The 26,124-nt window shown below is 29.7% G+C and overlaps 1 protein-coding gene and 1 pseudogene across 1 annotated transcript in view; both read right to left on the bottom strand.

Annotated features, from left to right (window-relative positions):
* The window catches only part of LOC100781983 (receptor-like protein 53), a 29,314-nt gene extending 11,560 nt beyond the window's left edge, over positions 1 to 17,754 (bottom strand). The window contains exon 1 of the mRNA XM_006599433.3: positions 16,540 to 17,754. Within this exon, the coding sequence (XP_006599496.3) occupies positions 16,540 to 17,716 (1,177 nt within the window). The 5' untranslated portion in view covers positions 17,717 to 17,754. The remainder of the gene's footprint in view (positions 1 to 16,539) is intronic.
* On the bottom strand, positions 1,626 to 5,419 carry LOC100780542 (receptor-like protein 9DC3; annotated as a pseudogene).
* Positions 17,755 to 26,124: the final 8,370 nt, after the last annotated feature.

The raw sequence follows: 26,124 nt of genomic DNA, 5'->3' as shown, positions 1-26,124 counted from the left end.
GAAGATGTGTTTGATTCGATTTTTAAAAACATTTTGAGTGAAAATGAAAATAGGAAACAACCAGAAAATGAAAACAATAACATCTCGTTTTCAGTTAAAACAGGACCCTTATTTTGGATAAAATAAAAACGTAATGGCAAAGAATGTAATTTTAAGCAAATCTAAAAATACAAAAAAAAACAAGAAGTTAATATATCATAAATTTTCAGTGTTTTTATTTCCTGAGAACATAAAACAAAAAATCAAACCAAACATGTTTTTAGAATTCTAATATTTGAAAAATGAAAACAGTTTTCAGAAAATAAAAACAGGAAATGAAAATAAAAAATAAAAATGCAAACCTAACACACCCTTAGATATTTGTTTTCTTATTTAAGATTAGGATGTTATGTCTATAAAATAAGATTTATGAGATGAGAATAATCACTCAGCCTAGGTCAACACCCTAAGAGAGATTGAGTCATGTAGAGGAAATATTTGTAAGTTTGTCTAACTTGTCATAAAAACTTATATAGAGGTTGGGTATGTAGGAATTAATGATGGTCCAATCAATGAATATCAAATTTATAGGATATTGTTTAGATTTTTAAAAACATATTATCTTATTTTTAGGATACCATTTAGAATTAAATATATTATTTGTAAATTATGGATTTGAATTCATTTAAGATTAGTTAGATCTGTAAATAGAAATTTTTTGAGATAAAAAGAATCACCACATCTAGTGTGAAGAAAATATCACTACCCTAACTAAGATAGGGGAATCGTTAGAAGAGAATGTTTGTAAGTTTGTCTAAATTGTCCTTAAAATGTATCAGATTGTTAATACAAGGATGAAGGTCTAAATCATATTGAACAAATTTATTATCTTTTCTATTTTTTATGATTTATTCTTCTCACTATGAGACAATATTTTTTCTCATGAGTCTCTGGCTCAACAACCCACATTAGTTGATCCACATATTTGGTAGTGATAAATAATTAAGTTTCTCACACTCTTACCAATTTTACCCAATATTTACTAAACGTAACTTAGATTAAGTTCCTACTATTTTACTATTTATTTTCATTAAAATAATTTAAGAGAAATTATAGTATATTTTAACAATGGTAAATATTTATATGTTGTGAACCAAATAAAAATTATAATATATTTAATCTTTAAGATAAGTTTTAACTATAATTTTAATAACTAATAAATATTTAATTTTTAATAAAATTTTACTTTCCGTTGAGTTTCAAATAAAAAAATCATTTTATTTTGATCCTTGATACTTTTCTTAGTCCATGATAAATTCACAAATTGTGTATTTATTTATTTCTTAATAATTTTTTTTATTTATTATTAATCAGGATTAAAACAAAATTCGTTAATTTAAGAGGGAGTAAACAAAAATGTGCTAATTTATTAGGGATTACAAAAAAAATATCTGGGAAACAAAAAAATTTATTATTTTATAAGGTACTCAAAATAATTTTTTTTATTGGGAAATAAACAAAAAAATCAACTATTTATTGAAAATAAAAATATATTTAATCATTAAGGTAATTATTATAAAAGTCACTAATGCTTATTTTATTTTGAATAACAGTTTGATAATTTAGCAAATTAAGTAAATAGACTACAATACAAGCTAAAACCGTGAATTGAGCTCCTTCAATGAAATGAGACAACTGCATACTGTTAAGATACAAAATATTTTAGCATTGGCCAATACATATCATTTTTAAAAATATACAACATCTATTATTATACAACCAATTAATGCTACAGTTATACGTATTAAATAAATCAAAACTGCAAGCTCAAGGCAAATGAAGTACATGCACTCTTCTACACATAACAAACAAAAAAAGAACACAAAAAGCAAAAGTATAACACATTCATATTACAGCAAAACTTTGAACCAGATCTCCCATGCAATGCAGTGTGATAAAGTTCTTGCCCTTAAGTTTTGTTTTCAAAGATGGCAGGTATGGAACAAGACATTCTCCAGTCATGCCATATATCAACTAATTCATTCTGCTACCATTTTCATTAGATCTCATCCTTGTCTTCCTTTTCACCTTTTTATTGAGTTTACCTCCGACCATTCTCACAAGCCATTGAGGCTTTCCTATTAACAATACACAACATCCCATTCCCACTCCAAAGACCACTCCACATCCATATCCTATAGCCACTGGTTTCCAACCAAATCCAAATCCTGGTTCTCTCCTGAAGGTAGTTGAAGGTGGAGAATGTTGTTCAGGGTCCTTGCTGCATTTGATTGTCAGTGGGAGTCCACATAACCCAGAGTTTCCCTTGTAGGAATCATTGGGAAAAGTATTGAACTGTTGTCCTCGAGGTATTTCTCCCACAAGATGGTTATTGGAAAGATTTAGGACTTCAAGAAAGTTCAAATTGCTTAATTCTGTAGGTATCCCACCAATGAGCATATTTGAGGAGAGATCCAATGATTCTAAGTATCTCAAATTTCCCATGGACTGGGGAATAGGACCAATAAGCCTGTTATGGGAAAGGTTGAGTCCTCTGAGTGAATGAAGCTCTCCAATGGCATTTGGAATCCCTCCTTCAAATCTGTTTTTGGATAAATCAATGCTTACAAAGTCATTTCGAATTCTGTCCATTGTCATAGTAATTGCTTTTGTTGTTATAGTCACAGAATCATGGTAGTTGGTTTCTGCAAAAGAAATAGAAATTTCCATGTATTGCCAATCGGGATATAGAACAACGTTCTTCATGGCTTCAAATTTTTTTATGTAGGCATTTGGTATTGAGCCGCTGAAGTTGTTGGAAGAGACATCAAAAATAACTAAACTGGGGAATCCATGCTTGGTCTTTGAACCCTCAATGGGACCGTACAACTTGTTGGCTCTCAAAACCAATACTTTCAATTCTGGTAGAGTTTGAAGCCAATGGGGAAACACATCCTTTATTTGATTGTTTCCAAGATTTAAAACCTCCAGATTAATGCAATTGGACAAAGATTCTGGCAGAAAACCTTCTAATAATTGGTTGCCATTGAGATCTAGAGTTCTGAGCTGACAGTTCTTTGCAAAGGTACTTGGCAAAGGGCCATGAAGCTTGTTCAGTTGCAGATCCAAAACTTCCAGGGTTGATGAGTTAATAAGGCATTGTGGAATGGTTCCTGTCAACTTGTTGTGAGATAAGTTGAGAACCTCAATTGCAGTTGCATTGCAAATTGAGGAAGAGCCAGCAGTGATTGAGTTAAAACTAAGATCAAGGTAAACGAGGTGTTGGTTCCATGAGAATTGGTCCAATGATTGCGTCAATAGGTTATGAGAGAGGTCCAATAAATATAACGATGAGTTCGTGTCGTGCAACCAATTTGGTACTCTACCTTTAAGTGTATTATTGGACAAATGGAGTAATTTCAAAATTGGGACTTTTCCTGATAATTTTGGAAATTCAGTTAAACCCGTAGAAGATAAGTCCAAACTCCATAAACTGGAAAAACTATAATTGACATTGGATTTGAAATTTAGTGATAACTGATTATTATGTGAAAGATTAAGTCTTTCCAAATTTTGAAGCTTTGAGAAAAGTGGAAAGTTGACAGATCCGCTTAAATTGTTTGATGATAGATCTAAGTCAGTAAGGTTTACAAGGCTGAAAATTGTATCTGGAATATTGCCTTGTAACTTGTTGTGGGATAAAGATAATCTCACCAATGAATATGATGAGATTACACTAATATGCCCTGAGAATTGGTTTTCTGATAGATATAAATCCACCAAAGATGGCAAAGATAAACACCAAGAAGGAATTGTTCCATTCAGGAAGTTGCCATATAACCTTAACGATGTTAGATTTGAAAACCCTCTTATTTTGTTCGGCAGGGGGCCCTCCAATTTATTATTAGAACAATCCAAGTAAGAAAATTGTGTTAAGCCAAATAATGAAGATGGGATTGGGCCTCCTAAATTGTTATCCGAAAGATTGAGACTATTCAATTTGGTTAGCCCGACAAACACATCTGGGATTTGACCAATAAATTTATTATGTGAAAGATCCAAGAGAATGAGACGTTGAAGATTTGAAAGTGTTGATGGCAGCTCACCCTCTATTTTGTTATTACTCAAATCCAATTCGTGAATGTTGTTTGACTGAAGAAAGACATTTGGGATTTGACCACTGAGACAATTAGCATTGAGATTTAGAAAAGTTAGCCGTGGAAGGGTTAAGAGCGAGGATGGGACTGAACCGTTGAGGTGGTTATATGAGAGATCCAGGGAAGTAAGAAGTATGAGGTTAGAGAAAGAGGGAGGGATTGAACCTTGGAAATCACAAAGTGACAGATCCAAGATAATGAGATGTTGAAGATTTGAAAGTGTTGATGGGATCTCACCCTCTATGTTGTTATAACTCAAATGCAATTCGTGAAAGTTGTTTGACTTAGGAAAAATATTTGGGATTTGACCACTGAGTTGGTTATTGTTTAGATTCAGAAAGGTTAGCCGTGGAAGGGTTAAGAGTGAGGATGGGACTGAACCATTGAGGTTGTTAGCTGAGAGATCCAGGGAAGTAAGATGTGTGAGGTTAGAGAAAGAGGGAGGGATTGACCCTTGGAAACCACAACCTGAAAGATCTAAGAAACCAAGAGAAGTTGTGCTGCAACTCATTTCTGGAAGCTGCTGACCATGAAGGTCCTCATTAAATGAAAGATATAGGTACTGAAGATTTGGTAAACAAAGAATGCCATCTGTCAACTTTCCGCTTAGCCCATTTGCTAGAAGACCAAGAGTTACCAAAGAAGAAGACATATTGAGTGTCCTGATTGAAATGGAAGACATATCTGTAAAATCCAAAAGAAGCACCTTTAAAACTGTTGCATTTTTTTAGCAAACTCTTCCAAGTGTCTTCCTTTCACTTTAACAAATTGTACGAGAGATCAAGTGAGACTAATTTGGAAAGGTGAGAGATTTGGGAAGGAATATCCCCTTCAAATTCAGAATGAGACAAGTTGAGATGTGTGAGGCTCACAAACCCACCAAAGAGAGATGACAAATGAGATGTATACAAATGATTGAAAGCAAGGTTGAGTGAGTGAAGATGAGAAAGATGGAAAAGCGTACTGTTTGGATGGATATTGCCGTGAAGGCCACTGCAGCTGAGGTCGAGCTCAGTGACGTGACCTGAGATGGGGTGGCAGGTGACTCCAGCCCAAGAGCAACAATCTCTCCCATTTTCCCATGTTGTCGTCTTTGAATAACCATGATCACAATAATAAGAATAATAAGGATCTTCATAAATAGTGAAGGAGTTTTTGAAGTGGAGCAAGGCAGAGTTGTCATGGGGGTGGCATAAGGAATGAGAGGGTGAAAAATAAAGGATGAGCAAATGGGAACAGAGAAGGAAACACCACATCCATGATTCCATATTCTACTCAAAACTGTTTACTATAAGGGAAAATATACATGAAATACTGAGGAACCAAACACTAATATTTATACCCAAATTAAAAACACTATGCAAAGTTTGTGGCTAAATTAAGCTTCAAGACTTCAACAGCCCATCCCTCACGCATGACTTGGAACTCATTTTTCTGCAAACATGATTTATTTGATTTTTCTGCTTCATATCTTTATTTAACCATTTTTTTCCCTTTAAAATACCAACTAGAAATGGAATAACATGACGGAGCGAATTTTGTAAACCTTCGGTGAATCGGATGAGGGTGGTCAGTTTTAGCAAGTAGTGGAGTGGAATTAAATATTCAGTCAGTTAACTTATCAAATAAATAACAAATAACCTTATAGTGTTTATATCATCATCATTTAAAATTAAACATGCATGTATTGTCTTGAACCTTCACGGCAAATCCTTCTTTTTAATGCATTTTTTTCAACTGTCAAGGTAGAACACAATCTAGTGTATGGGCTGAGTTGCTCTCTGAAATTTATTTTAAAGGCGTTACATCGAATAATTTCAATATCCACAAATAAAGAAGTACTAGATGGAAATTATAACTCTTGTTCAAGGAGAATAGCATAATGATTGATTTTTCATGTTCTCTTTGTTTTATAAACTGTTTAAATATATTTTTGGTTGTTCATAAATCTTAAAATTTTGTTCTTTAATTCCTGATAAATTTCCATTAACTTTTTGGTTTGTAATAATATTTTTGTTTTGTTTTTTCTTAAATAACTTTGAAAATAATTTTATTTCATTTTTAAAGCCCTATCTAAATAAATCCAAAGTCAAAAAATAAAATAAATTTTTTTATTAAGGACCAAAAAGTTAACAATAATTTAACAGGGACAAAAGACAAAATTAAATTTTTTTAGTAAGAATTAAAAATATATTTAAATCTAAACAATTCAAACAAAAAATATTTCAAAGGAAGAAATAGCTAGGGTGTGCCAGACAGAACTAGCTTGTGAGGTAGCTCATTGAATTAATTTTTTTCCCATAAGATTTGTTAATAAGAAAACTATTTTAGTTATTTGGTTATAATTATATATATATGAATTTATTTTTAATAATTTATAATCTTTTTTATAGTAATAATTTATTATCCTATAAAAATAGGAAAATAATTTTAGTTTGATACTATAAAAGAATGATAGAGACTTGATGAATTTGTTTAACCCTCTTCATGTATATGGATTTATGACTTTTGAAAACAATGGAGTGTTGTAGTTTTTTTTATTTTTTATGACTTGTGTCCTTCTTTTTCTAAAAAATTATATTTTAATTAAATAAATTTGTTTTATTTAAAAAAGGATAAAAAATAATTCAAAGTAAAATAATAAAATATAAATATAAAAATAAATTAATAACTTATAAGCTAAAATACTAGTTGAAATAGCGTCTGAAAATAAGCTAAAAGTTATTAAATTAAGTTTGTTTTGATACCCAAACTTATTTTGATAAAATCAACTTATATGCTAGTCAAACAAAATTATAAGCTACTGGAGTGACTTGTGAAACAGACTCATAGTGCTTGCTAAACAGACTCTAACAATAATATTAACCCTTGAAAAATAAATTACCTTAAACTATAATTCGGAGAAAAAATATTTAAAATATAAATATTACCTTAAACTATAAAAAAATTAAATTATAAAATATTTTTTGAAATTATACATAAAAAATTTATTTGTCAAAATTATATCATTTATAAAGTTATTTGTAAATTAATAATTGTATATGATATAATTTCAAGATGTTAGAAATATTTAAAAAAATATTATATTAAATTAAAAAATACATAATTCTAAAATATTCGTTGAAAGCATATGTATAAAATTAACATATTTTTAAAATTAATATTTGTCAAAAATTTAATTTAGTAATTAAAATATTTATAAGTTAGAAAACTTATATCTGTCACAATTTAGGAGTTGGACATTGTTAGAATACGGTGGATGATTTGAAAGTGTTATTAATGTGGTTGCTTAACATTGAGAATAAAATTAAATGTTAGAACTAATTTTTATATGAAAAATTGAGTATGAGTTTTGTTTGAAAAAAAAAGATTAAGATAATAATTAATGTAGAAAATAAGTTGTAAACAACATTGTTTTTAAAGGAAGTTGTAAACAACATGAACTTTGTTAATTGGTGTACATATCTTTATATTTACGAAGAAGAAAATATAAATTAAAATTAGAAAATGTTAAACAAGATACATGAAATAATTATGTGAATGATGTATAAGGTTTAAAAAGAGATGTTTATCATTTCATCCATTAATATCGTTTCCAATAAGATTAGATATTCATGTTTTGTGGTAGAGATGTAACAATGCATGGTAATATATTGCAGGTATGTTGGCTATTTCCTCCATTTTTTATTATTAGATTTTCATTAATTATTTTATTAAGCTTGCAAGTATTTGGAGAGGTACCTGTAAGTTGTTGCCTTTTATTTCTCTTACTTTTGTTTGTATTGGTTCTTTTTTTTAGTCTAACTTTAACTTTAATTAGTGATCTTACTTTTGTTTTTATTGGTTCTTTTAATTTAGTCCAACTTTAACTTTAATTAGTGATGCTCACACGGAGTTTGTTCTTTCCAATTTTTCTTTTCGTTTTGCCATATATACTTCCACGTAACAACTTTCACTTTTCACATTGCAGTTTTCGTCCTTTCACATCTAAATTTTGAAATTCTAATACTAAGCCTCTGGTGATCGACAGAAAAAGAATTAGTAAATGTTTATAAAATTTAAAATTGTTCAAAGACCCCTTTGTTAAAGAAGGAACATTACACGCAATTTTTTTTTATAAATTCTACATTGTTTTAAAGATCACATTTAGAAAGAAGGAACATCCAATGCGAAATCATTTTCTGAAAGAATATTCAATGGAATAAAACTCTTTAATGTAGCATATTTATATTTTCAAGTATAGAAGTGATGGGAAACCACGTGCTTGGTTCAAATTGGATCTTCTAAGATAGAATTTGCACACCAAACACGACCTAGAACAAGTTTTAAATTTTGATATTATCTCAATCTACAAAATTTGGATTTGAGTGATTCCAAAATGAGGAGAAAGATGACGCTCTCAACTGCAAGATGGCCCCGTATTCTATTATTTACATATACCTGCTCTTTTTCAAGCTGCTTTTAACTTGATTCTTCTAATTAACAGGTTGATCAATGCTATATTATTTTGGCTTGTCTGTGCAAGATTTACATACAGAACTACTTCATACTAGGATCCTGTTGTAGAGGTCAAATAATTATTATCCTTATATACATAACTATAGTTATTGATTATTATTTTTTGGTAAAACTTATCATTGATACTTGACACCAGGAAATATAAAAATACAATAAAAATAATATTTTGACACCAGGAAATATGTAAAATGGACAAATATGGAGAGAAGTATTTATCTTCACAATATAGCTTGCTAGACAGCATTATCAATTGTTAATGGCACAGCCGAGGTGTAAACTAAGAAAAAGGCTCTCAAGTCAAGACCGAAAGTCATTTTCAATCTAAGAATATTTAATGGTGACCCATAAAACTTAATTTTTATTGTCTCTAGCTTGTCTAGCCATTGTCATAACATGTTCTAGTAGCTTGCACTATTGTAACACCTACAACTTTGCTACGTGACATTTATGCATGAATTCAGCTGATAGAAAGACTTTTGATACAATAAATTCTATATCCATAAATTCATCAACGTCATCTTCCTCGTCTAAACCGGTCACTAAATCGAAGATTGACTCTAATATCAATTTTTTGAAAAATCCAAGAAAGTAAATACTAAAAAGATTTTCCGCAATAGGTCACCAAAAACAAATTACATAAATAAACTTGATACCATTATCTTAAGACTCCAACACTTATTTTTGAATAAAAAACTTTAGGTGGATTCTAGAATAATTTTAATAGCTTAAGAGATTAAGAGATAGGCAAAACCAAAACAAAAATTTTAGTTCACAAACTAAAGAGGATCTAGACTTGTATCTGAGCCCCTTATTTCCAAAATCCAACCCCATCCTCTATTAGCTGTCTCAATCATAGAAGTAACACAATGCTTAATATTAATTTAAAGCATAAGAAACTATATATGTTCAAGACCCAACCACTAATGTAAAGTGTGCTAAGCCAGTTCGTATAGGGTTAGCTACGCTAGAGCCTAACAGAACAGAATACAAAATGGCTGGTTCTGGAATTTGATCAATTACAATGTAATTCGGTAAAATTTGTTTTAAAACTTCATAGAAAATATCTCTTTTTTTACGCTCATTCAACCCTGCTCTTAGACATTAACTTATTTATAAGTAAAAATCAGAATGCAAGGGAGAGTGAATATGATACGGCTTACCAGTAGGAAGAGGACTTCTATGAACACCTGAGAAGTGTAATGTAGAAGAAGAATACAGTTTCGTGGGAATCAATTTTCAATTTCCCATGAATTTAGATAGCGAACTAGTAATTATTATAATTTCGAAAAAAAAAAGGTTGTCAGAAGATCAACATATCTTCACTTATACAAACTCAATCGATGGCACAAAAAAACAAAATTCCTGGTCAATTTCCATTCCTTGTCTGGAGCAAAACTACTTCCACAACAGCAATGGGATCAAAATAGCGTGCATAATGCAAATTGGTATTAATGACTGCTACAATTTTCTAATATGCAGCATATTAGCGAAATGATTGTTGATTGTCAACACATTATTCACTACTTAACTTGATACTATTCACCAATATAAAAAAGTTTAAAAAAATAAAACAATCTAAGCGTATTAATGAACAGAAAAATTATCAAACTTTTGGATGATTCAGACCCGAGTTTCTGGGGCAATGGAAGAAAAAAAAAAGTATATCACACTCATTTATTGAACACAAAGAAAAAAAAGTACAACACCATATTACAATTACAACTAAACTTTGAATCAGATCTCGCATGCATATGCAATGCAGTGTGATAAGGTTCTTGCCCTTAAGTTTTGTTTTCCAACAAGGCAGAATTGAATTTCAACAGGAAGGTGTGCAAGAAGACATTCTACAGTCATGCCACATATCAACTAATTCAGTCTGCTACCATTCTCATTAGCTCTCATCCTTGTCTTCCATTTCACCTTTTTATTGAGTTGACCTCCAACCATTCTCACTAGCCATTGAGGCTTTCCTATTAACAATACACAACATCCCATTCCCACTCCAAAGACCATTCCGCATCCATATCACATAGCCACTGGTTTCCAACCAAATCCAACTCCCTGTTCTCCCCCAACGGTTAGTGAAGGTGGAGAATGTTGTTCAAGGTCCTTGCTGCATTCTGCTGTCAATGGGAGTCCACACAACCCCAAGTTTCTACCATAGGAGTCATTGGAAAAAGTACTGAACTGTTTTCCTTGAGGTATTTCTCCCACAAATGCAAGATGGTTATTGGAAAGATTTTGGACTTCAAGAAAGTTCAAATTGCTTAATTCTCTAGGTATCCCGCCAGTGAGCATATTTGAGGAGAGATCCAATGATTCTAACTTTGTCAAATTTCCAATGGATTGTAGAATAGGACCAATAAATCTGTTATGGGAAAGGTTTAGCCCTCTGAGTGAGTGAAGCTCTCCAATGGCATTTGGAATATCTCTCCTACAAATCTGTTGTGCAATGCTTACAAAGTCATTTCGAATTTTGTCCATTTTCATAGTAATTGTTTTTTTTTGTTACAGTCACAGAATCAGCGTAGTTGGTTTCATGATCAGTGTTGTTGGTGTCACTAACCATAACAGAAGTTTCCATGTATTGCGGATTGGCATATATAACAACGTTCTTCATGGCTTAAATGTAATTATAATGACGTCCTTCATGCTATTATATTATGCTCTAGTGGCGCATTTTTATAATGACGTGATTTCTAAGTACTAGACATATGGACCTCCGGTAAAAAATAAAAATAAAAACTTAAATGTAATTTTTTCCTATTTTCAAAATATCTAATTTTGATTTCTATATTTTAAAAAATATTTGACCGTCTTAATTTTTATATTTTACAATTTTAATACTTCTATTTTAAAATAAAAACAATTAATTACTTAAGGTTATAAAATTTATAATTTTGATCATTTGTGATTATATCCACATAATCATTTAGCGTTGATTAGTAAGAAGCTAACTTGATGTGATTCAAATCTAATAATGTGACACAAGATAATTTAGTTAATCTATATCATAATAAAGATTAAGCTCTTAACAATCAAAGCTTTTAGTTGGGGATAACTAAAATTCCATATTTTATAAATATAAATGACTAATATTTCTATTTTAAAATAGAAAATTAAAATTATAGATCGTAAAAAACAATCGATTAAATATCTTTATTTTAAAATAGAGATGAAAATTTTGGATTTTAAAAAATAAAAAGAAAATTACATGTAAGAAATAAATAAAAAAGATAAATGGACCAGTTGCGTGATGTGCGGAAAATAAATTAGGTATTTAATGTGTAGTGATTAAATAGTTGAATCATTATTCTTTTTAATTTGAGTAAATTAGTTTGAAGTAGCTTAAATGGTGTTGGGTAGCGCTTAAGCTAGAATGGGCACAAAAATTAGCATGTTTTTTTATGTAGCTTAAGTGGTGTTGGCTAAGAGCTTAAGCGATGCAGGGTTGAGGCCTAAGCGAGTTTTGGCTGAGCTTAGGTGATGAGTGGGTATAGGGATTAGTTGGTTGATCTACATAAGTCCAACTTTGCTTCTTGTTAGATATATCTTATTTGTATTCTCAAATCTATAAGATATTTATTTTCTTAAAAAAAGATATTATCTTATTTTTAGAATGTTGATAAAATTAAATATATTATTAATAAATTAGGTATTTGTTTCCTCATTTAAGATTAGAATGTTATGTCTATAAAATAAGATTTATGAGATAAGAATAATCACTCAACCTAGGTCAATACCCTAAGAGAGATGAGTCATATCAAGGGAAGGTTTGCAAGTTTGTCTTGCTTGTCATAAAATCTTATATAAAAGTTGTGGATGTAGGAATTAATGATGGTTCAATCAATGAATAACAAATCTATAGGATATTGTTTAGCTTTTAAAAAAGATATTATCTTATTTTTAGGATATCATTTAGAATTAAATATATTATTTATAAATTAAGGATTTGAATTCAGTTAATATTAGAATGTTAGGTTTATAAATAGAGATTTTTTGAGATGAGAAGAATCACCACATCTAGTGCGAAGAAACTGTCACTACCCTAACAAACAGAGGGGAAATCGTAAGGAGAAAATGTTTGTAAATTTTTCTATGTTATCCTTAAAATGTATAATATTGTCAATGCAAGGATGAGGGTTGAAACATATTAAACAAATTTTTATATTTTCTATTTTTTTATGATGTATTCTTCTCATTATGAGACAATATTTTTTTCCCAAGAGTCTCTAGCTCAAAAACCCACATTAGTTCATTCACATAGCTGGTATTGATAAATAATTAAGTTTCTCACACTCTTACCAATTTTACCTAATAATTTAAGAGAAATTATAGTATATTTTAACAAGTGTAAATATTTATATGTTGTGAACCAATTAATAATTATAATAGATTTAATATTTAAGACAAGTTTTAATTATAATTTTAATCCCTAATAAATATTTATTTTTTGTATTTAATTTTTAATAAATTTTTACTTTTCGTTGAGTTTCTAATAAAAAAATCATTTTATTTTGGTTCTTGATACTTTTCTTAGTCCCTGATAGATTCACAAATTGTGTGTTTATTTCTTGATAATTTTTTTCATTTGTTATTAGTTGGGACTAAAACAAAATTTGTTAATTTAAAAGGAAGTAAACAAAAATTTGCTAACTTATTAGGGATTATATACAACAAAATATCTAGGACCAAAAATAAAATTATTGTTTTATATAGTACTCAAAACAAAACAAAAATTTATTAGGGAGCAAAAAAAATTAACTAAATATATTTAATCATTAAGGTAATTATCATAAAATTCACTAATGGTTATTTTATTTTGAATAACAGTTTCAATTTTTCTTTTGAATGATAAAAGGGAATTATTGTACAACACACAGGTTTATTTAATGATAATGTTGATTTTTTTGAAAAATACTAGCATTATATTATATATTTTTTTAATATTTACTAAAATTTATAAAAGTTACAAAATTTTACGCTTAATTAAAAATTATAGATACGATTTTTCAGATTTTATGATAATAATATAAATTTAAAATAGTTATAATAAAAATTAATAAAGCAAATTAATGACAATGTAAATTTTACATTATAAAAATAATTTTTGGGTGCTGACATTATAAGTAGATGTAATATTTACAGCACGTACCACTACCAATTTATCGTAATAGTAATTGAAAAAGAAAAAGTTTAGGTTTAATTATAACTGATTTTAGTACTGCAACTTTTATTTCAAAGTTTGAAAATTTTCACCAGACAATTGTTCTAATTTGGGAAAAATTACTTAATAAAAAATAAATATGTGATATCCTACGGACCATGAGGCCTAGGCTATAAAAATAAATATGCAACTTTTTAGTATGCATTGTTTGTGCTCTTATAGTTAAGTCCCTGGACCCCTCAGCTTCTAAAGCCATGTCACGGTGGTTAAATAGTTAGAAAATTAATTAAATAGACTACAATGGAAGCTAAAACCGTGAATTCAGCTCCTTGAATTAAGATACAAAATATTTTAGCATTGGCCAATACATACCATTTTTAAAAATATACAACATCTATTATTATACAACCAATTAATGCCACAGTTATACGACAAAAGCAAGAGTATAACACATTCATATTACAGCAAAACTTTGAACCAGATCTCCCATGCAATGCAGTGTGATAAAGTTCTTGCCCTTAAGTTTTGTTTTCAAAGATGGCAGGTATGTAACAAGACATTCTCCAGTCATGCCATATATCAACTAATTCATTCTGCTACCATTTTCATTAGATCTCATCCTTGTCTTCCTTTTCACCTTTTTATTGGGTTTACCTCCGACCATTCTCACAAGCCATTGAGGCTTTCCTATTAACAATACACAACATCCCATTCCCACTCCAAAGACCATTCCACATCCATATCCTATAGCCACTGGTTTCCAACCAAATCCAAATCCTCCTTCTCTCCTCAAGGTAGTTGAAGGTGGAGAATGTTGTTCAGGGTCCTTGCTGCATTTGATTGTCAGTGGGAGTCCACATAACCCAGAGTTTCCCTCATAGGAATCATTGGTAAAAGTACTGAACTGTTGTCCTCGAGGTATTTCTCCAGCAAGATGGTTATTGGAAAGATTTAGGACTTCAAGGAAGTTCAAGTTGCTTAATTCCGTAGGTATCCCACCAGTGAGCATATTTGAGGAGAGATCCAATGATTCTAAGTTTGTCAAATTTCCCATGGATTGGGGAATAGGACCAATAATTCTGTTATGGGAAAGGTTGAGCCCTCTGAGGGCATGAAGCTCTCCAATGGCATTTGGAATCTCTCCTTCAAATCCGTTTTTTGATAAATCAATGCTGACAAAGCCTTTTGGAATTTTGTCCATTGTCATAGTAATTGCTTTTGTTGTTATAGTCACAGAATCACTGTACATCTTAGCTCCAATAGAAATTTCCATGTACTGCAGATCGGTATCTATAACAACGTTCTTCATCGCTTCAAATTTTTGTATGTAGGCTTTTGGTATTGGGCCGCTGAAGTTGTTGAAAGAGACATCAAAGATGACTAAACGGGGGAATCCATGCTTGATCTTTAAACCGACAATGGGACCGTACAACTTGTTGGCTCGCAAAACCAATACTTTCAATTCTGGTAGAGTTTGAAGCCAATGGGGAAACACATCCTTTATTTGATTGTTTCCAAGATCTAAAACCTCCAGATGAATGCAATTGGACAAAGATTCTGGCAAAAGACCTTCTAATAGTTGGTTGCCATTGAGATCCAGAGTTCTGAGCCGACAGTCCTTTGAAAAGATACTTGGCAAAGTGCCATGAAGCTTGTTCAGTTGTAGATCCAAAACTTGAAGGGATAATGAGTTTGCAAGGCATTGTGGAATGGTTCCTGTCAACTTGTTGTGAGACAAGTTGAGAATTTGAATTGCACTTGCATTGCAAATTGAGGAAGAGAAGTCACCAGTGATTGAGTTAAAACTAAGATCAAGGTAACCGAGTTGTTGGTTCCACGAGAATTGGTGCAATGATTGTGTCAATAGGTTATGAGAGAGGTCCAATTCAGATAACGATATTTCATGCAACCAATGTGGCACTCTACCTTTAAGTTTGTTATTGGACAAATAGAGTGATTCTAAAATTGGGACTTTTCCCGATAATTTTGGAAATTCAGTTAAAACCATAGAAGATAAGTTCAACAACATTAAATTAGAGAAATTATAATTGACATTGGATTCGAAATTTAGTGATAACTGATCATTCCATGAAAGGTGAAGTTCTTCCAAATATTGAAGCTTGGAGAAACGATGAAATTTGACAGATCCACTTAAATTGTTTGATGATAGACCTAAGAAAATAAGGTTTACAAGGCTAAAAATTGATTCTGGAATATTGCCTTGTAACTTGTTGTGGGATAAAAACAATGTCTCCAAGGAATATGATGAGATTGCACTAATATGCCCAGAGAGTTGGTTTCCTGATAGATCTAACTGCTTCAAAGATGGCAAAGATAAACACCAAGAAGGAATTGTCCCATTCAGTAAGTTTCCATTTAACCATAACGATGTTAGGTTTGAAAACCCTGTTATATTGTTAGGCAGAGGGCCCTCCAATTTATTATATGAAAGATCCAAGTGAATGAGATGTTGAAGATTTGAAAGTGTTGAAGGCAGCTCACCCTCTATTTTGTTATCACTCAAATGCAATTCGTGAAAGCTGTTTGACTGAGGAAACGCATCTGGGATTTGACCACTGAGTTGATTATCGTATAGATACAGAAAGTTTAGCCGTGGAAGGGTCAAGAGTGAGGATGGGATTGAACCGTTGAGGTTGTTATATGAGAGATCCAAGGAAGTAAGATGTATGAGGTTGGAGAAAGAGGGAGGGATTGAACCGTTGAGGTGGTTACCTGAGAGGTCCAGGGAAGTGAGATGTATGAGGTTGGAGAAAGAGGGAGGGATTGAACCGTTGAGGTTGTTAAATGAGAGATCCAGGGAAGTGAGATGTGTGAGGTTAAAGAAAGAGGGAGGGATTGAACCGAGATTGTTACCTGAAAGGTCCAGGGAAGTGAGATGTATGAGGTTGGAGAAAGAGGGAGGGATTGAACCGTTGAGGTTGAGGTTGTTATCTGAGAGATCCAAGGAAGTAAGATGTGTGAGGTTAAAGAAAGAGGGAGGGATTGAACCGTTGAGGTTGTTATCTGAAAGGTCCAGGGAAGTGAGATGTATGAGGTTGGAGAAAGAGGGAGGGATTGACCCTTGGAAACCACAATTTGAAATATCTAAGAAATCAAGAGAAGTTGTTCTGCAACTCACTTCTGGAAGCTGACCTTTAAGGGCCCGATTATATGAAAGATCCAAGTGCTGAAGATTTGGTAAACAGAGACTGCCATCTGTCAAGTTTCCTCTTAGCCCATTCTCTCGAAGACTAAGAGTAACCAAAGAGGAAGACATATTGAGTGTCCTGATTGAAATGGAAGACATATCATTTTCATCCAAAAGAAGCACCCTTAAAACTGTTGCATTTTGGAGCAATCTCTTCCAAGTGTGTTCCTTCCACTTTAACCCATTATATGAGAGATCAAGTGAGACTAATTTGGAAAGGTGAGAAATTTGGGAAGGAATATCCCCTTCAGAGTACGTACCAGACAAGTTGAGATGAGTGAGGCTCACAAACCCACCAAAGAGAGATGACAAATGAGATTCATCAAAATCATTTAAAGCAAGGTTGAGTGAGTGAAGATGAGAAAGATGGAAAAGCGTACTGTTCGGATGGATATTGCCGACAAGACCACTGCAGCTGAGGTCGAGGTCAGTGACGTGACCAGAGATGGGGTGGCAGGTGACTCCAGCCCAAGAGCAACAATCTGTCCCATTTTCCCATGTTCTCGTCTTTGAAAAATAACCAGCAGTATCACATGCATCATAATAAGGATCTTCATAAATAATGAAGGAGTTTTTGAAGTGGAGCAAGGCAGAGGTGTCATGGGGGTGGCATAAGGAATGAGAGGGTGAAAAATAAAGGATGAGCAAATGGGAACAGAGAAGGAAACACCACATCCATGATTCCATTTTCTACTCAAATACTCTTTACTATAAGGGATGGAAAATATACATGAAATTAATACTGAGCAACCAAACATTAATATTTATAGTCAAATTAAAAAGATGATATGCAAAATTTGTGGCTAAATTAAGCTTCAAGACTTCAACAGCCCAAACCTCACGCAAATTGACCATAAATCTTATGATCCTTTTACACGCTATCAAAGTTGTCCCAGCAATTGCAATTTAAATTGACTTGACTTGGAACTCATTTTTTCTGCAAACATGATTTATTTTATTTTTCTACTTCATATCTTTGTTTAAATTACACATAGAAATGAAATAACATTACACATGCATGTATTGTCTTGAAACCTTCACGGCAAATCCTTCTTTTTAATGCATTTTTTCAACTGTCAAGGTAAAACACTATCTTAGTGTATGGACTGAGTTGCTCTCTGAAATTTAATTTAAAAATGTTACATCTTATAATTTTAATATCCACAAGTCAAGAAGTACTAGACGGAAATTATAAGTCTTGTTCAAAGAGAATTGCATAATGGTTGATTTTTCATGTTCTTTTATGTTATAAACGATTTAAATATGTTTTTAGTTCATCATAAATCATTAATTTTTTTTATTCCTAATAAATTTTTGTTAACTTTTTGGTTTGTAATAATTTTTTCTTTTGTTTTTTTCCTAAATAACTATCAAAATAATTTTATTCCATTTTCTAAAGCCCTATCTAAATAAATCCAAAGTCAAAAAATAAAATACAAAAATTATTTATTTGGGAGCAAAAATTTAACAATAATTTAAAAGGGAAAAAACCAAAATTAAAAAAATTTACCTATTTAAATCTAAACGATTTAAACAAAAAAAAATGTTTTAAGGAATAAATAGGGTGTGCTTGACAGAACTAGCTCATTGAATTGAATTTTTTTTCATATTATTTGTTTATAAAAAATATTTTTAGTTTTGGTTATAATTATATATATATATATATATATATATATATATATATATATATGTATATATATATATTTGAATTTGTTCTTAATAATTTATTATCTTTTTTACAGAAACAATTTGTCATCTTAAAAATAGGAAAATAATTTAAATTTGATACTATAAAAGAATGATAGAGATTTTGAAAAATTTGTTTAACCCTATTCAGGTATATGGATTTATGATTTTTCAAAACAATGGAGGTTTGTAGTTTTATTTTTATTTTGTTTAGTTTTTTATGACTTGTTTCCTTCACTCTCCAAAATAAAATATATTTTAATTTAATTAAATAAATTTATTTTATTTCAAAAATGGTTATCCTTTGTTATGCATTTTTTTTAATTGTCAAGCTAAAACCTTTGCCTTACTTTATGCAATTTCTCCCCAAAATTTATTTTGAAATAACGCTAGAAATAATTTTTATGAAATATATAATTTGGAGAAAAATATTTAAAATATAAATATTACCTTAAACTATAAAAATTTAAATTATAAAATATTTATTGAAATTATACATAAGAAATATATTTGTCAAAATTGTATCATTTATAGAATTATTTGTAAATTAGTAATTGTATATGATATAATTTCAAGGTGTTAGAAATATTTAAAAATAAATATTATATTAAATTAAAAAGAATACATAATTATAAAATATTTGTTGAAAGCATATGTATAAAATTAACATACTTTTCAAAATTATATTATTTAAACAAAATATTTTTAAATTAATATTTGTAAAAAATTTAATTTACAAATTAAAATATTTATAAGTCAGAAAACTTATATTTGTCACAATTTAGGAGTTGGACATTGTAAGTGTTATTAATGTGGCTGTTTAACATTTAGAATAAAATTAAATGTTAGAATTAATTTTTATATGAAAAATTGATTATAAGTTATGTTTGGAAAAAAAGGGTAAGATAATAATTAATTAATGTGGAATATAAGTTGTAAACAACATTTTTTTAAAGGAAGTTGTAAACAACATGAAGTTTGTTAATTGGTGTAGATGTCTTTATATTTACGAAGAAGGAAATATAAATTAAAATTAGAAAATGGTAAACATGATAGATGAAATAATTATGTGAATGATGTATAAAGTTTAAAAAAGAAATGCTTATCTTTTCATCCGTTAATATCGTTTCCAATAGGATTAGATATTCATGTTTTGAGGCTAAATTAAGCTCTGATTATGGTCCCAGCTTCTAGACTTCAACAGCCCATCCATCACGCAAAACGAAATTAATTGACCTGGAAGTCTCTTTTTAGGCAAACAAGAGTGACTTGCTGCACACACGTTTCATAACATGAGAATAAAATTAAATGTTTTAGAATTAAATTTTATAAGAAAATATGATTATAAATTTTGTTTGAAAAAAAAGAGTATGATAATAATTAACGTGATAAATAAGTTGTAAACAACATTTTTTTTCAATTAAATAGCACTGGATACAATTAATTTGAATAAATAAAATTAATAAACTAAACAATTTATCAATTAAAAAAGAATGCATCTTTATTATAGTAATAGAGTTATATAGTTTCTATCTTTTAGAACTTATATATATAATTGGTATTTGTATTCCAAAATGTTTAGAAATCATCGCATAAATTAGCCAAAGAAATCCTGCAAATGAGGCTGTTAATGGATTACTAAAAAAATTAGTTTGTTAATGGGGTGATTATAATTTGCTTATTTATTAGTAAAAGACAAAGCAAATATAATTTATGGAGAGAATGAGAGGGATAGAAAGTGTGTTAAGGGTGAGTAGAGGTTTCTTTAGCAAAAAAGTTGACACGGTTTCCAATTTTCTACCCCATGCAAAACGTTGCTATAGTGTCTTTTGTTTTGCATTGACTTGGAAGTCAATTTATGCAAGAGAAGGAACGCAGATATGTCAAAGAAATTATTAAGGTTGTTACAACATTGCCATCAAAATTGATTTGGAGGTCATTATTAGATAATGTGTTATTGCCAAATTTGAAATTTGGTACCCCATATTTAATTTTTTATAAATTTTTATTCTGTGTTGAATTTCAAATAAAAAAATTATTTTATTTTAGTCATTGATACTTTTTTTTAGTTCATGATAAATTCATAAATTGTGTGCTTATTTTTTGATAATTTTTTATTTATTATTAGTCGGACAAAGAAAAATTCGTTAATTTAAAAGGAAGTAAAAAAAAATTGTTAATTCATTAGGGATTACAACAAAATATCTAGGACAAAAAACAAAATTATTATTTAATAAGATACTAAAAAAACAAATATTTATTAGGGAAAAAAATATTTATTAAAGATAAAAATATATTTAATCATTAAGATAATTATTATAATAGTCACTAATGCAAATTTTATTTTGAATAACAGTTTTTATTTTTATTTTCAATGATAAAAGTGAATTATTGTACAGCGCGCACACTGATTTATTTAATGATAATGTTGATTTTTTTTTTGAAAAATACTAACATTATATTATATATTTTTTAATATTTACTAAAATTAAAAAAATTTGTGCTTAATTAAAAATTATAGATACGGATTTTATGATAATAATATAAATTTTAAATAGTTATAATAAAAATTAATAAAGCAAATTAATGACAATGTAAATTTTACATTATAAAAATAATTTTTGGGTGCTGACATTATAAGTAGATGTAATATTTACAGCACGTACCACTGCCAATTTATCGTAATAGTAATTGAAAAAGAAAAAAGTTTAGATTTAATTATAACTGATTTTAGTAATGCTACTTTTATTTCAAATTATTCTAATTTGGGAAAAATTACTTAATAAAAAATGAATGTGATATCCTACGGACCATGAGACCTAGGCTATACCCATAGCCTTTCCTTTAGTATGCATTGTTTGTGCTCTTATACCAACTAGAAATGAAATAACATTAGACATGCATGTATTGTCTTGAAACCTTCACGCCAAATCCTTCTTTTTAATGCATTTTTTCAACTGTCAAGGTAAAACACTATCTTAGTGTATGGACTGAGTTGCTCTCTGAAATTTAATTTAAAAATGTTACATCTTATAATTTTAATATCCACAAGTAAAGAAGTACTAGACGGAAATTATAAGTCTTGTTCAAAGAGAATTGCATAATGGTTGATTTTTCATGTTCTTTTATGTTATAAACGATTTAAATATGTTTTTAGTTCTTGATAAATCATTAATTTTTTTATTCCTAATAAATTTTTGTTAACTTTTTGGTTTGTAATAATTTTTTCTTTTTTTTTCCTAAATAACTATCAAAATAATTTTATTCCATTTTCTAAAGCCCTATCTAAATAAATCCAAAGTAAAAAAATAAAATACAAAAATTATTTATTTGGTAGCAAAAATATAACAATTATTTGAAAGGGAAAAAACCAAAATTAAAAAATTTACCTATTTAAATCTTAACGATTTAAACAAAAAAAATGTTTTAAGGAAGAGATATGGTGTGCTTGACAGAACTAGCTTGTGAACTAGCTCATTGAATTTAATTTTTTTTCATATTATTTGTTTATAAAAAATATTTTTAGTTTTGGTTATAATTTTATATATATATATATATATATATATATATATATATATATATATATATATTTGAATTTGTTCTTAATAATTTATTATCTTTTTTACAGAAACAATTTGTCATCTTAAAAATAGGAAAATAATTTAAATTTGATACTGGAAAAGAATGATAGAGATTTTGAAAAATTTGTTTACCCCTATTCAGGTATATGGATTTATGATTTTTAAAAACAATGGAGGTTTGTAGTTTTTTTTTTTATGACATGTTTCCTTCACTCTCCAAAATAAAATATATTTTAATTTAATTAAATAAATTTATTTTATTTCAAAAATGGTTATCCTTTGTTATGCATTTTTTTTTAATTGTCAAGCTAAAACCTTTGCCTTACTTTATGCAATTTCTCCCCAAATTTTTTTTTGAAATAACGCTAGAAATAATTTTTATGAAACATATAATGTGGAGACATCCTTTTAAAATATAAATATTTCTTTAAACTATAAAAATTTTAATTATAAAATATTTATTGAAATTATACGTAAAAAATATATTTGTCAAAATTATATCATTTATAGAATTATTTGTAAATTAGTAATTGTATATGATATAATTTCAAGATGTTAGAAATATTTAAAAATAAATATTATATTAAATTAAAAAGAATACATAATTATAAAATATTTGTTAAAAAAAATATATATATATATAATAAACATACTTTTCAAAATTATATTATTTAAACAAAATATTTTTAAATTAATATTTGTAAAAAATTTAATTTACAAATTAAAATATTTATAAGTCAGAAAACTTATATTTGTCACAATTTAGGAGTTGGACATTGTAAGTGTTATTAATGTGGCTGTTTAACATTCAGAATAAAATTTAATGTTAGAATTAATTTTTATATGAAAAATTTATTATAAGTTACGTTTGAAAAAGAAAGATTAAGATAATAATTAATTAATGTGGAATATAAGTTGTAAACAACATTTTTTTAAAAGAAGTTGTAAACAACATCAAGTTTGTTAATTGGTGTACATGTCTTTATATTTACGAAGAAGGAAATATAAATTAAAATTAGAAAATGGTAAACATGATAGATGAAATAATTATGTGAATGATGTATAAAGTTTAAAAAGAAATGCTTATCTTTTAATCCATTAATATCATTTCCAATAAGATTAGATATTAATGTTTTGTGGCTAAATTAAGCTCTGATTATGGTCACAGCTTCTAGACTTCAACAGCCCATCCATCACGCCACCTTGAAGGCATTTGACCAGTCAAGCTAATGACGTTAAAGAAGCGCTTACTGGGAGGCAACTCAGGATTTCTAACTTTATCTCTTTCAGTTAATTGCAATTTGTTTTTTTTAGGATAGTTGTGTTATTTCTTTTCTTTGTTTTGATTTTGCACATTTTAATTTCAGCAATTTAATTTTTAGTAGTTTAAATTCAGTTATTGAATAAAAATTACATGATATTTGTGAAGTCATTATTTAGGCTTTTTCTGAAGGATTCAACACTTGAAATGCTGCATGACAATTGTGAAAATACTAGGTTCCTGGAAGCAAGAGTCAGTCAGACAGTGGGACATGAATCACAAAGAGAGAAAAGGTTAGCTTGATGGAAAGAGATCATGGTCCGGTAAGCCAATAACTTTATCTTGTCCCGGTGAGCTGTGTGAACTTAATTATGAGAGAACGTCTGTTTTTAAATTCCTAATTTTGCATCATTCTTAGACTGTTAGATTATTTGCATAAGGTGGATATGATCAAGGCCATGTTTCTTTATTTTAGCCACATAGCCAAAAAGCCAACCTGTGATGAAATTTATCCCTTGCACCCTTGTTGAGCCAAAATTAGTAATTATTTTTTTTTAATAAAACCCCTGAGCCTAATTATGATATCTCTAACCTTATTTTAGGATTCTAAGAGAGCATAAAGGTTTTAGTCATAATAAACCCCTAATTTGGGGGATGGGTAGAATGAAGATGGTCTAGGGAATGTAAAAGTAGCACATAATAAGGCACCAAAAAAAAAAAACTTGTAAGCCCAAAGTCTCTTTCCAAAAAAAAAAAAGAAAAAGAAAATAAGGGCAAAAAAAAAAAAAAAAAGAGGTGCCATAAGTGCTAAGGTTGGAAATAAGAAAAATAGATTGCATATGTGTTAAGGCTGAAAAACAAATAAAGCCTAGGCTAAGTATAAGTTTTTCTAGGATGAATGCTCTCTTATAACCTTAAGTTTGAAATCCCAGAAAAACCATGATTTCTTGTTTAGCCAGGCCCCATTACAAGCCAATAAAAGTCCTTAGTGATCCACCAAATGTAAGTAAGAATAACTTTAATTGAGATGAAGTGCAAAATTTGGGAATCTTAATTGCAGGTCGTATAAATTTTAAATACTCACCTCAGACACTTGTGCGTAGAGATAAACACTAACCTTGTGAGGAAAGTGAGGCAAACCAACTTGATTGATTTCCGATACTAACCAATTTCATCTTGATGTAATTTATGCTTCCATTGTGAGATTATGACAAATGCGGAAAGGACCAATTGGAGGAATATGAGAAATTGCAGCCATTGAAAGTGTTGAAGCATTCAGAGCCTGCTTTTAATTTGATTTGCTTGGGGACAAGCAAAGTTTTAATTTGGGGGATTTTGATAACTGCTAAATAATAGTATTTTGATGATAGAAAATAAGGCAAAATTGTCTTTAAAAATAATTATTTAGCAGTTATTTACGCTTAAATATTAAAGAATTGATGTTTTGTTGAATTTTGGCTGCAAATATAAAAACTGGAGGTGTAACGAGCAAAAAGGCTAGAAAAATTGCAGAAAAGAATAAAATCTGAAGCAGGCCCAGCCCAATACGCGCGCTGAGCGCGCGTCACGCGCTAAGCCCGTGATCCAACAGAAGCGCGCGCTAAGCCTGCAACACGCGCGCTAAGTTTGCGATCCAACAGAAGAACGCGCTGAGCGAGGGGGTGTCGTGCTGAGCGCGCCTACGAAGGCCCAAAGCCCACTTCAGCAGCTATAAATAGAGAGTCAGTCCAAGGGAAACAACACACCACGACAAAACCCCTCTCCTAGGGGTTTCATTTACTCCCTTACTTTCTTTCACCCCTTCTCATTGTAAAGCCTCAATGACCATGAGTGGCTAATCCCTTAGTTAGGACCTGGCAGGCCTAAAAAGCCAACGCGATGTATGATGTACTCTTCACTATTTATTTATCAATGCAATACAGGTTTTTCTTTCCTATTTTCTTTTCTATTTTTATCTTGCATACTCATCTTTATATTCCGTTAGGGGTTAGTCCACTCGGGAGAGGGTAACTTCTAAATAAGATTTAAAGAAGATATGCATGCATTAGTTTTAGGGGTTAGACGCTCGGGAGAGGATAACGTCTAATAGAACGAGAAGAAAAGACATCATAATAAAATCGTTGCTAGGCATAGAGCGATTGCATTATGCCCATGCGTCAAAGCAAACATCTAGAATTAGAACTTCATGCATTTTATCTATTGAGTCTTTGCAAAGGCATTTGGGAGATAGATAGGTAAAATAGGTTTGTCATCGTGAGGCATCAGGGGCACGTAAATGAATAGACGTGGGTAGGATAGAATCACTTGAATTGGTAAAGAAAAAATCATAAACTCATACATTCTAGGCAGACAAGGCAAGTCAGTTCCTAATATTATTTTATCTTGAATTTATCTTTTATCTAAATCTTTTATCTTTTTTATCTTTTATCTTTTTCTTTATCTTTTAATTTTATCTTTAATTCTTTCATCTTCTAATTTTATCTTTAAATCTTTTATCTTTTCTTTACCTTATCTTCTATCTTTTTTTATCTTTTATTTTAAATTCTTATCTCTTGCTTTTAAATTGG

The sequence above is a fragment of the Glycine max genome, chromosome 16 (assembly GCF_000004515.6).
Source record: "Glycine max cultivar Williams 82 chromosome 16, Glycine_max_v4.0, whole genome shotgun sequence".
Taxonomy (NCBI): Eukaryota; Viridiplantae; Streptophyta; class Magnoliopsida; order Fabales; family Fabaceae; genus Glycine; species Glycine max.
This window is presented reverse-complemented; position numbering and strand designations above follow the sequence as displayed.